Here is a 13241-nt window from a genome sequence, read left to right on the forward strand (position 1 = left end):
TTTTTCCAATTAACCCCCCCCCCCCCAGATTATTTGATTTAACCCCCAATCTGTATTTTTCTGCAATTAAACTGAAATGCCACCACCATACGTAGTACGTACATATGTTGAACACAATGTTTTATTGATGGACTTCCAAATTCCCTTTAAATTATAAACATACCAGTACTTCAATCATTATTATAAAATACATTCTGAATACTTATATATTTTGGCATTTGTTTTTTTTCTCATGGAAAATCAGAGCTCCCATTGCGTCCTTCATTCACTAGGATGCAGGTCCAGCTGTGGCTGCCTCTTTCTCCCCACCCCCCACTGCTTCTTGATGCTGAGTAGCCCTGATATGCCAGTGCCCTGCACCTGCTCATCCTGTTGCTCCTTAATCCCAATCCACAGCCCCCAACCCGCATCCTTGTTGGTGTGTCCCTCACTCCTGACCTGCAGCCCCCAGTGTGTGGGGAAGGGGGTGGGTATGGGTGGGCACAGACAGTGTCATTGGCAACACAGTGTGGGAGCATGGGCCCCCCCCAGATTTGTGTCCACAGCAGGGCGTGGGGCTACAGCATGGTGGACTGGCACTGATCAGGAGCTGCCTCCGCAGCCCAGTAGGCAGGACCTAGCGTGGGAAGGCTCTGTGCTGCTACTGCCACTGGGAGCACCACACCGCCAAGGTAAAGTGTCCCTTCCCCACTGCAGCGATGGGCGAGCACAACTCTGCAGCACCTCACCTAAGTGGCTATGGCAGTGCAATGCTCCTAGCACTTTAAAGAAGAAAATCAACTTTTTTCTGTGGGAAATGGAAAACCTGGATCCCTGCTTATAAGCAAAACATTGACAATTCGTGCATCTGAACTCTCGTCTGCTTAGAAACTTAATTTAGACACTGAGTTAAAACTTGAAGAGGATATTGGGGGGTGGGGAAAGAATATTGAGCGGTGTTGTTAGAAAATTCTAGATGGGCTAGTGATGAATAATGCATATTTTTCTGATGAAAACTTTCTAATGATTTCTAACATACTTTTATAGAGGACCTCAAATTTGCATTAAATAGAAAAAAATACTCTCTAAAGGAGATGTGTTTTGCTTTGACTTTATTATCATCATTATTTATTTTTTGCATAGGTTGTTCCCCATGTAGTCAATTTAGTTAACTCCTTTAAGAGAGATGGTCTGCCTTCCAGTACAGCTTTCTTGATGCAACTGGCTGAGCTGATACACTGTATGATGTATCATTATTCAGGATTTCCAGAACTCTACGAACCTATTCTGGAGGCTATAAAGGTATAATATGAATACCAATGAGTGCTTTCTCTGTGTAATGAAACCTGTAATTTGGTAAGGCTACATTTTTTTTTGTTGGTAGAGCCTTGCTAAAAAAAACAAACAAAACTCTTAATCATTAGCATAGATCAGATCTATAGATGGTACTTACAGATTCATACTTGCAGTCCTCAGGGAAAATAACCTCAAGCATTGTGCAGTATAGACTTTTAAATTGTGGTCCTACTGTAAAGATCTGGTGGGGGGGATGGGGGAAAGGACTGTCTCACTCTAGTGCAGTAGGAGCCAAAATGTTTTGGCAGGAGTGCCACAAATTAAGCCCTTTCCCCTACCTGATCTGCTGCTCTGCTGTCTGGCCTCTGTCCTACTTGCCACATGCTACATACAGAGTCTGCCTTTGCTACTTATAGAAGTCATGCCTTGGGTTGGTCACCCCTGAACTACTGTCTTCAGCCTCTGTTTTATTTTTATACGATAAATTAATTTTGCTTTAGCTTCTATTGCATCTTTTTTCTCATCTGTTCATGCTTTTTCACCACTCTGTTTACACTGCTTGTTATGACTGTCTAGAAAGGAGGGATTTCTTAAAAATTTACTTGATGCCTTTCCCAAGGTGCCTACAGATGTGTAGCATCCTACTTTAACTCATGGTACTTTACATAAACCGCCATGAGTTAGAGCCTCCCTGCCCCTGCCTCCTGAACCAACAGATGTTTGCCTGTTGGGCAGAGGGGGAACAGGGGTGCTGGAGCCTCTGCACCAGCCCTGGCCAGCAGGCAGGGGCACTCCACTAGCCTCCAAGGAGGCTGTTGAACTATGCCTCCACTCCTCCCCAGGCCACCCAGCTCTGGGGCTGTTAGTGGAGGAGAGAGCAGCCAACATGGAGGTGCTGGCTGCTTTGCCTGGACAGAGCAGGTGTGGGGGGTGGAACAGAGCCTCCTTGCCTTGTGGCCTGGGCCTGGCTTTCCCCAATACCCCAGCCAGGGTTGCTGTGGGGGGCCCGTGGGGGGGGGGTGCTCAGTTCTATCCCACTGCCCAGCTCTGGCTAGGCAAAGCAGTTGGCCGCTCCTTGCTAGCTGCTCTCTCCCCTTCCCCCGCTTACAGCTTCATAAAGCAGGAAAAATTAACCGTGGGGGGATCACAAGTTCCCTAAAGTATTCTGCTTTTAGAGTACCTCCATGTGTTACTTCATTTGACCAGGGTTATTTTTGTGTGTGTGACTGGCCATTTTAAAAGCACTCTGAAGCCGTGAACATGTATTATGGCATGGCTGTAGTGTAGAGCACTTTCAGGGGTTCCCTGAGCACGTGAAAAATGTAATTTGTATAAGTTTGTAATTTGTACAGTGACCGGGATTTTCAGGACCACCGTACTATTTAAGGAGGTTTTGATAGAAAGAATGGCTTTGAGATTTAAACTTAAGCCAGCAAACTGGTCTTGACTATTTCCCAACAGCATACATTTACTTTAAGATATATAATAACATTTCCAGAGTATAACAAGAGCATATTTTGCTGTTAAAACCATGAATGCTTGGGATGAGGTGACATATGGGGATGTAGTGTTCTCATCTTGGTTTGAAGGGATCTGGGGAATTTAAATAAGCAATAACTATTTTAAATTTTTATTGTTAACGGTATGCAACAATCTGAATGGAGGGGTTGACACTATTTCACTTGCCTTCTACTATAGGGCTTGCACTATTTTTATGTTGAGCTTCAGTCTGCTCATATTTATTTACTACTTGTTCTGTGTTGTGCTACAACATGAGCAGGCTTTTTTCATTGAGTGAAATGAAGGTGTCTTCGGTAGTTCTGTATGCTCTCCAATTGGGTGCGATATTGTCATAATCCAGTTTTTTACTTGGTTACTCCATTTTGTATTTCTAATGACTTGAGACTGCTAGAGTCCTGGGAATGATATAGAATGCTCTTCGACAGGAGTATGTAGTGTTCCGCATTCTCAGTTTTATTTACAAAACAAAAATAAAAAAAAATCCAGGAATTTTTTGGGGTTTATTTTTGAAATAAAAACCAAGATGAAAGCAGGATAAAAGGAAGAAAAGGGGGGGAAAAATCAGTTTAAATCGGAAAAATTGGCAGGGAAGGAGGGAGTAAGGCTGGGACAAAGGAAGGGGTCGGGGAGGGGTGCAGCACAACCCATTGGCCACTCCCAGGACTGCTGCAGGGAGCAGAGTAGGGGGAGATGTCAGTGGATGCAGGGGTGCAGCTCTTGTTGCTTAGTGTCCCCCTGGTAGGGCTGCAGGCCAAGGGTCCTGTGCCGGGCTCTTCCCAGGGGATGCATGCCCCTCGATCAGCAGCAGAAAGCACGTGGCGTCATGCCCTGCTTTTCTTCCCTGGCTGCGTTCATGCCCCTCCCTCCTGCTGCCTGGCTGCCCTGGCATTTGGGTGGAGGGGGGAGTGGTACATGGCTGCATGGGGGGGGCGACCCTGGCACCAGCACCTCTCTCCCTGCGAAGGGTCAGAGCCAGGAACCCCATGGTCCCAGGCAGCAACTCCAACCCCATGGGCCTGTGCAGAGCAGCTGCATACAGCGCCCGCCACAGGGAATGGGGCCAGGCTCTCCCGCTGGCCCTCCCTACACCCCTCTTTCTACCACCCCCACCCCGGCGGGGCTCGCAGCTCCCAGCGCCCGGGGCAGGGACGAAGCCAGAGCTGCCAGGGTGCAGTTCACTCCCTCCTGCCCCAGGAATGATTCTCGCGGCCCAGCCCGCCCCGCCTAGGGTCGGAGCTGGGAGCCCTGGGCCCCCAAGCAGCAGCTCCAGTCACCCTCCCCTGGCCCCTGCATGGCCACCACAGCCCCCCCCGCTCCGCACATGTCTGCCCGAAAACCTGTGCCTCTGGTAACTGGCACAGCAGCACTTTTAGCTTACCAGTGTCACCTGTTTTTCAGTTCAAATCCCTGTTAACTGGCACGATAGAGGAATGAGCCTTTCCCCACTCATACTGGTTAACAGGAATTTGAACTGAAAAACTGGTGTAAATCAGTAAAAACTGAATGACTTAAAAAAAATCAGGGAATTTATCAGTGAAAATCAGTAAAAACTAAGAATGCAGAACACTAGGAGTATGGTACAGGGATATAAGTTAAAATGCAAAATAGGTCCTAGTAAGTCAAGTGACCTGGCTGAAGAAAAAGAAACTAACTGCCAAAGTAGAAGGGGTCACAAAATATGTTGTGGGTAGGTGGGCTTCTGTTATGTCATGCTGATTACGAGAATTGTCTGTACCTTACTTCTAAGGCTAATTGTTGGGTAACAAAAGAATGCACATTGACCAACCTGGTCAATGGCAAAAAAGGAAAAATGCACATTTTAAATCTATAGGAGAAATCAGTCTCCATGGCTTCATGCAGCTTACAATACTGTATGCTTTTAACACATTACTGTCAAGTAATAATATACTTGCCAAAGCCACTCTTAAACTTATCAGAAGTATTGTAGTGAAGTACTGATGGATAAATTTGTGTGTTAAGATGGAAATCTAGCCTCGGCTCTGAGTGTTTTTAGTCTGAATTTTTTTTTTTTTTGACTCCTGCAGTCTGACTTAATGGAACAGAAGTCTGTAAGAAGGAACACAGTATCCTCTGTTCAGCTTTTAACATATACAACTTATGTGAGAGTTTTTCATTGATAAAGAGATTGCAGGAACCTGCCCATCAAAGGTGACCTCCAAACCTCTGGTCCTGGAATAGCATCAGAGTTGATAGAATCAGCCTTGAGGAGAAGTTGGTTGGCCATGATGCACAGTATGAGCCTTTGATGGCTGGCCAAACAATACCTCTGCCAGTAATTTCAAAGACAACTGTAGCATATCTTCTAGGCTAGCAGGGGGTGAGAGTTGGAGAGTGGAAGATAGCAGGGAAATGGAAGAAATAAAAGGCATTTGTTGGCTGAATTGCATGTTGTGAACACAGATACAGAAGCATGTTGTTAAGGGTTTTAAAAATGTTTCTCTCTTGTAGGATCTGCCCAAGCCCAGTGAAGACAAAATTAAGTTGACTCTTAGTCAAAGTGCCTGGACTTCTCAATCCAATTCCTTGCCATCTTGTTTATCTAGACTTTCTGGAAAATCTGAAACTGGGAAAACTGGTCTTATCAATCTTGGGAACACATGCTATATGAACAGCGTTATTCAGGCACTTTTTATGGCCACAGAGTAAGTTTTAAAAACTTATGTCAAAATGTTTAATAAACTTTCTTCACAAACCAGTTATGTCTTTTGTGAAGTACTTTAGCTCTTAGTTTCACAGTGGAACTGTGTCAATGTTCCCTTTTTTCCCTCCGTAATAATTTGTTAAATCAGAACATGTAGGAAAGGGCACTTTAAAATCTAAGTCTGCGGTGTCATAAAAGAAATTTCAGTCATTTCTGTCAAATGAATATAAAATGTATATGGGTCAAATTGTAGTGGTGTACCTTCTTGAGTAATCATGTAGGTGATTACTTTCAGTTTTCTCAGTGTCTGAAATTGGCTTACGGTTGCCATATTGCACTCTCGTTCCCAGCCGAAAACAAAGTTTTTATCCCCCAGTGCTAATTCTGGTGCTATATTAAATTTTTAGACTCACTATAAATACTTTTTGCTGTTGCTGTGCTCCTGTAATCTGCCTTGGGGAGAGCTTTTTGCAATAAATTGGTTCTTGTTCTAGAATATTCTTTTTCCAATGTATGAAAAAGGTTTCTAAGCTTTTCTATAATACACAAGCAGTTACTGAACATATAAGCATGTACTAAATGTTTTGCCTTCTGTCAAATAAATACATTTTCTTTGCAGGGTTGATACATTGTAGATGGAGAAACAAATTCCTGTCTTTTTACTTTTCAGTTTCAGAAGACATGTATTATCTTTAAATCTAAATGGGTGCAATTCCCTAATGAGAAAGCTACAACATCTTTTTGCATTTTTGGCTCATACACAGGTAGGTGTTCAATCACTTTCATCTTTTTTCTTTTGTCTCAAGCCTAACCAAAAAGGCAAAACTCAAGACTGGTCATGATGGTGCAGGCATATTAATCGTACTAGATGTGATCAAGATGTGTTTTGCAAATGTAACTGATACTGCTAGAAGAATGTGTGAGAATTATTTCAATTACTTAGTACCTGGCACCATCAAACAAATAAAGTATTGATAAGTTCAAGGAACACACACACCAGGTTTCCCAAATCAGATGAAATATCATGGTGACAAACCGCTACTACCTGCACCCCTGTAACATGGGGACAAAGTGGTTTTTATAAGTGGGTGAAAGGTAGAGCTGGTTAACCCTAAAAATAAATCTAATAGGTTAAACACCAAGACTGCAGTAGTTTAGTTTGTGTGGCCTTTTCATTTCAAGTCCCCTCTTAAAACTGAATTTCAGTAGAACTTTTTATGGGGTTTTGAGGCATGAAGAGATTTTCCTAACAGAGTAATAACGCATGCAAAATTTATTTTCTGCAGATGAGCATAGTTTTAAAGAGTGGAATCATTTTAAAGTATGCAGTATTAGCAGAATGCTAGTGTCACTCTGAAAAAGTGAAAACAATCTTGTCCAGGAGTGTGTGTAACATGTACTGTAAATGTAATTAAAATTGCCATAGCCAATGATAAGGACTAATGCACACAATCTCTTCAGTTTGTACTCATCAGCAAGCTAATAGAAATGCTGAATCCAAGTAGTAGAATAGTTGTAGTTTACACAGCATCTGCTCATTTTATTTTTATTTTTTTGCACTAGATACAGTTAGTAAAGCATGCAATATGCATGCCTTTTTCCCCCATAATAGAAAAATACTTTTAGGGAGATGATATATTTAATGGACAGTATTCAACACTTCCTTTAGAAGAGCAGTTCAGACTTCAGCTGTCAATATTGTAGTTTAACTAAGTTATTGAATAATACTTGTATAAATAGCTTCTTCCTCATTCCATCTGATAGAGGGAGGCATATGCTCCTCGGATTTTCTTTGAGGCCTCCAGGCCACCCTGGTTTACTCCTAGATCCCAGCAGGACTGCTCTGAATATCTCCGGTTTCTGCTAGACAGGTATGGGTATTGCAAAAAGAAGTGATAAATCTTCAGACTTGTATAATTTGTAGTTTTATTTAAGAGCAAATCTCTACTGGTTACAGTAGAAGATTGAGAGTTGGGACTTCCCTGTCTTATTCCTGACACTGCCACTTCTTGCATGTTCTATGAATCGCTTATGCTTCTGCCTCTGTACGCACTGTAAAATCTGGTTATCTGTCCTACCTCTGTGACACATTGCCGTAATAATTAGATATATTTGAATTGTGACTAAGTTTGCTAGTCCTACTGTAGCATTAAAGTGGACAATGAAAACTACCTTCATTAGCAAATTGAACAAATTGCAGACAGGGATTAGAGGAGGGGACTTCTCATACGTTGCTTGCTCTGTGGGAAGTGTCCATGCCTTGTGGTTAGTGTAAAATAATATGTGGTAATTTAGTCCTGTTTCAGTGAGTGTAAGATGTCTTGACTTTTTTTTTTAAAGCTTTTGCTTACTGCAGGGTGGGAGTAGGTACGGGAACAGTTACCACATTGCTGCTGATGGTTAGTAATTGCCCCTTTTAGACTTACATGAGTGGTTTTATTACCAGTAATTTCAGTGGGACTACTCCTATGCTTACAGCTGAGCATGTACCTAAACTGATATCTAGAAAAGAATTTTAAGCCACATTTAATCTGTGTCTCAGTTTGCACTTTTGAATCAATTTCCTACAAAATGCAGCCCCAACAGGGAAAAAAAAAAAAAAAAGTAGCCTTCTCACCCTTGCCTTCATGTCTGTTCTTTTGCTTGTTTTGTTCTAACTTAGGATCATAGAAAAGTAGGGCTGGAAGGGACATTGCAGGTCATCTCGTCTAGCCCCCTGCTCATGCCAGGATCATTCATGACAAACCTGTCCCCAGCCCAGGCTTTGTCCAAGAAACTTTCATTCTTGTGAATGAGTTCTTGACATTACAGTGGTGAGGGAAATGCTGTGTTTTCCTTAAGCCACTATGTATGCAGCAACCTTATTAACTTTCTTACTGAATCCTAAATAAATGATTCAGATGGAGCATGAGTAGATAGCATCTTGAAGTAATCAGTAAAAATACTGTTATGAATTTGAACACTTTAGAATTCCAGTTTTTCATAAAAGTCCCTCTCTCCTTTGGGGTTGTGTTTATTATGTATGGCACTTGGGATATTGAAATTTGAATGCAGGTCATATGAAAATCTTAACAAAAATGCTGTCTTCTAACTTAAAAATTGGCTAAATGTCTCATAAGCTAACCTTTCCATTAAGTGGCATAATTTTTTTTAAAAGTGCTGCATGAAATTTTTCAGAAGTATTCTTTTAGGAAATAATGTGCCTTTGGATTTCTTCTTTCAGACTGCATGAAGAAGAGAGAACCTTGAAAGCTTTGTCTTCAGCAAAGCTTCCTGAAAGCATGAATGAAGAGTCCCTGGCACAAGAAATTGCCCACAAAGCACAGCTGTTTACTGAAGCACCTTGCACAGGAGGTGAAGAGAGAACTTTAATTGAGAAAATGTTTGGAGGGAAACTGAAGACCAGTATATGCTGTCTGAACTGCAAAAGTACTTCTCAGAAAGAGGAAGCCTTCACGGATCTCTCACTGGCATTTTGTCCTCCTACTTCTTTGGAAAATGTTAGCTTGAAAACCATAACACATTGTGAAGGGAAAGATGCCTGTATGGTGCAAGTTAGTACTGTGGCTGCTGAAGAAGCAGCACTTGATAATTCTTCAGCAGGAGGTGATGGGTCTGATGCAGTCATGAGTGAAGGAACTCCAGGAGATGTTTCTTCTGAGCCAGACTTGGAGAATACTATAGACTGTGCTCTGAACAAAGTTAAGGATCATACAGATGTGTCTCAGAAAGGAGTAAATGAAAGTACTCCCTCAGTTACTGACTTACTGAATTATTTTCTGGCACCTGAGATCCTTAATGGGGAAAACAAGTATTATTGTGAAACATGTGCCTCTCTACAGAATGCAGAGAAAACTATGCAAATCGTTGAGGAACCTGAATACCTCATTCTTACACTCCTGAGATTTTCATATGATCCAAAGTGTCACATAAGACGTAAAATCTTGGACAATGTGTCTCTGCCACTTGTTTTGGAGTTACCTGTCAAAAGAACTGCATCCCCTTTATCTACAGTGTCAGGGAGTTGGCCTGAGGATGTTGAATTCTCTGACATTGGAGAAAACCTTGCTAAAAAACTGAAGCCTTCTGGTGCTGATGAAGTGAACTGCCCACAACTGGTGCCCTATGTACTGAGTTCTGTTGTAGTGCACTCTGGTGTATCCTCTGAAAGTGGACATTATTATTCTTATGCCAGAAATGTGACGGGTTCTGGACTGTGCCATCAATCAAAAACTCTGTCTCTCATTTCTTCTCACAATAATTTATTGGCAGGGGAGAATCCCAGTGCAATTATAGAAAATGACCCAGACACTAACAAGATGTCAAAAGAATGGTTTCTATTTAATGACAGCAGAGTGACATTTACTTCATTTCAGTCAGTCCAGAAAATTACCAGTAGATTTCCAAAGGACACTGCCTATGTGCTGTTGTACAAAAAACAGTGTAGCACTGGTGGCTTCAATGCCAATTCAGCAAATGGACTGTGTGTGAATGGAGACCCTCCTCTTCAGAAAGAACTTATGGATGCTATTACAAAAGACAATAAATTATATTTACAGGTAAGATAAAAACATACAGTGTGAAAGATGATACTTTCTAAGGGAATGTGGATCAACTTGTGCACTGTATTTAAACTTTCTGAGGATAATTGTGTAGATTCCATAACTATAGGAGGATTTGTTATGACTTAACTAACTATACAGTAAAATGGATTGTATTTTCAATTCGCAGTGTTATATGAAATCTGTTGCAGGAAAACTTCATGTGTTCAACTCCCTATAGAATTTCCACAGTAGTGGTAACTGGATTGGTCCTTTGATTGATTGTACTCTGTGCAAAGCTGGATGGTAAAATATCCCTGGGTTTTCTTCTTTTAAAGTAATTTAAGAGCTGACAGTCAAGAAGCTACTAATCCTAACTTCATTAACTACACAAGGGTTGTCCAACTTCTGGGTGGTCAGGGGCTGTGGATATGAGGCATGCACCTCCTTCCCTGCTGAGCACTTAATACAGGCATCCCAGTTTACCCTACTCCCATCCTGCCCAGCTCCACTCCCCCACTGGTGCTCATATAATGCAGGCAGCCTGTTGCCCTCTATCCCTCCCAATTTTTCTTCAGCTCTATACGCTGCAGTCCCTCCGCCAGAGCCCACCCTGCTCACCACAATACAAGTGGCCTGATTTTTTTTTTTTTTTTCCCCCTGCCATGCTCACAGCACCTGCCTGTGTTGTGGGCAGCCGAGCTCCCTTTTGCATTTGCAGCTTGGGACTTCTAGCTACTTTGTGGATGCCAGGCAGGAGCCTGCAGGTTGCATGCTAACCTTTCAGGGATTCCATGCATCCCTCAAACCACCAATTGGCAAACCCTGAAGTACACGGTGTAGCAAGGATATTAAGCTGTTGCCTATGTAAATCTGTATGAAAACAATCTATGCTATAAACATTTGAGAATCCCTCTTTCTAAGCGGAGACTCTCTGTGCAGTATAGTAACATTTTGGTTAATTTTCTTGCAGTAAGTTAAATTATCAGAGATGTCCCTGTCTACCTAACCTAAGCTGAAAATAAAAAACACACTCTGAAGAGCTCTTAATGGTCACTACAGGTGCTTTTCAGAACTTAAAACTATAAAGGATTGCGGGTTTGAGCTGGATTCTTGGTTTGCTATTTTTCAAAACGGTGGTTTAAAATACAGCCGCACTGTATAGCCTTTGTGTGCTTGCTTTCTGCTTGGTAAGCAGGGAGAAATGGCATGTGGCAGTGGGGACTGGAGCAGTACTTGAGCAGAGTGTGGGGCTAATTTGTAGCATGTCTGCCTAAAAGGTGGTCCCCTACTGAGCTGAATAATGCTCAAATCAGCATTGTATACTTGCCTCTGGGTTTCAGGATTAACCTATTAAGACCTTTTTTATTAAGTTCTATAGAATAATAGGGATAAAAACAAATACATAAAATGTCATAGAAACGTTTCCTTTCTATAGACTTTTAGCTGTGCTATAGAATTCCAATGAAAGCTGTTCATGAATGAATTCAGAAATCAAATTTTGGCAGTCAACCAAATGAATTTTGCCCATAGACTGAGCAAATGGCATTTGCTATGGGGTGCGCACAAACTCTCTCACTTGTGAGCCCAACTAACTTGTAGCATGCAAGTGGAATCCAGGTTAATAGCTTTCTTGCAAATGTAGTTCTCTAATTAAAAAGACAAATCAGTCAACACAGTGTTTAAAAAAATTAATTAAAAAAAAGTTTCTTTAGCTTTTATGAGAGACAGTTTATCCTCCTTTGTATTCTTTCCTTAAATTCAAGCCTCTTAATATTGTCCCGTCAAGGATAAAGATCATATCTTTCCTCAGCAAAAGGAAATGCTCTGTAATTATACACTTTTCAAATTGAAAATGATTTTCAAGATCATGTCTTGAATATGTTAGCAAGATGGTGGGGGCTTACAGCTTAGGAATTAAGCTGTTCACCATTTTTGTTCCACTTTGCCCCAGAGTACATTGTGGGATGGGTGTTCCTTTAAACATGGGGGACAAATAAATTGGGTATGGTGTATTGTAAAGAAATCTTGTTTCTGATAAATCTGGAGACTGAGTTAAACAGATATGAACTTTGTGTCTCTATTCTCGTATTGCAAGTGGGAGGTATAGGTCTTGATGGCTTGCTGTGTTTGCTGTCACATTGGCCATTCTTATATTTTTATAGTAGGCTGTTCGCCTGACAGGAGGAGGACACAAATGTCAAGCAAATGTTGGAGAAGCAGTATTGCCAAGTCTCCTGACTTCTGGTTGTGTTCTGTGCTTTGGGAAAGTGAAAAACTTAGCGCTTTCATTTATACTTATATATGTGTATATATGAAAGAGCTAAGGTTTTGGGGTTTTTTTCATTTTCCCGAAGCATAGACTTTAGGAACAGTGCTAAAAACCATGAAAGTTGGCAATACTTCATAAGGCACACAATAATTTTCTGTTCTTATTGAAGACCCTAGGAGGGATTTTTTTTAATAGCAATTATATGCTTTCTAGACATGTTCAGTACTTTAATTTTTATAAAGATGAAGAATAATATATTAAACTACATACATATCTTGAATATTAACATGCATAAAAAGCTAAATAAATTGTTCCAGTAGATGACCTCTGGGTTGCACTAGGTTTTTTTGCGGGGAAAAAACTTTGGACTACATCAGTATCTTACAGCAGTGTGCCAAACATAATATTACATTTCAGATGTTAGTGCATACTTACAATAAGGAACTGTAAGCAACAGGGATCATCTATAACATTGCAGGTATTTTTTTTCCTCCTTCATTCTATTGCTTTGGAGGGGGAGAATTAAAAAAAAAAAAAAAAAAAGTGGTTTGCTGTTTCTCATCTCCAACTCTTTTTTTTCTAAATCCATCTGCTTCCACAGAGTCTCTCATTCAATAAATTGTAACTGTCCACCACTGTTGTTAGGAGCAAATTGTCACCATACACCTTTAGCTAAATGTTATTTGGCATTTCCTGTCATTGGAAAAATATTTTTTTTTAACATCTTACTCTTGGATTCTACTTTTTCTGTGTGAAAGGAGATATGGACCATTCAGGGCTCTAATCTAGGGATATATAACCAGTATAAGTTTTGCTTACTTACAGGTCTTTCCTTATTTTTTGAATTCTAAGGAAAATCTGAATTGAGAATAGACATAAGGGAGAATTAATTTTTGGGAGCTGAGGAATTTTATCCCTGATCCCCAAAATTGTGTACTCTGCCATCCACATCTGGTAGGATAGGTTATGA

The 13241-nt window shown here is 41.1% G+C and overlaps 1 protein-coding gene across 2 annotated transcripts in view; it reads left to right on the top strand.

Annotated features, from left to right (window-relative positions):
• Positions 1-13241, top strand: part of USP38 (ubiquitin specific peptidase 38) — a 35937-nt gene that overhangs the window by 14410 nt on the left and 8286 nt on the right. For both annotated transcript variants that reach the window (XM_019522135.1, XM_019522136.1), the window contains 5 exons: positions 1123-1281; positions 5266-5459; positions 6129-6222; positions 7223-7329; positions 8682-10017. In XM_019522135.1, the coding sequence (XP_019377680.1) occupies positions 1123-1281; positions 5266-5459; positions 6129-6222; positions 7223-7329; positions 8682-10017 (1890 nt within the window). The remainder of the gene's footprint in view (positions 1-1122; positions 1282-5265; positions 5460-6128; positions 6223-7222; positions 7330-8681; positions 10018-13241) is intronic.

This window comes from Gavialis gangeticus, unplaced genomic scaffold (genome assembly GCF_001723915.1).
Source record: "Gavialis gangeticus isolate Ggan-Ray unplaced genomic scaffold, GavGan_comp1, whole genome shotgun sequence".
NCBI lineage: Eukaryota > Metazoa > Chordata > Crocodylia > Gavialidae > Gavialis > Gavialis gangeticus.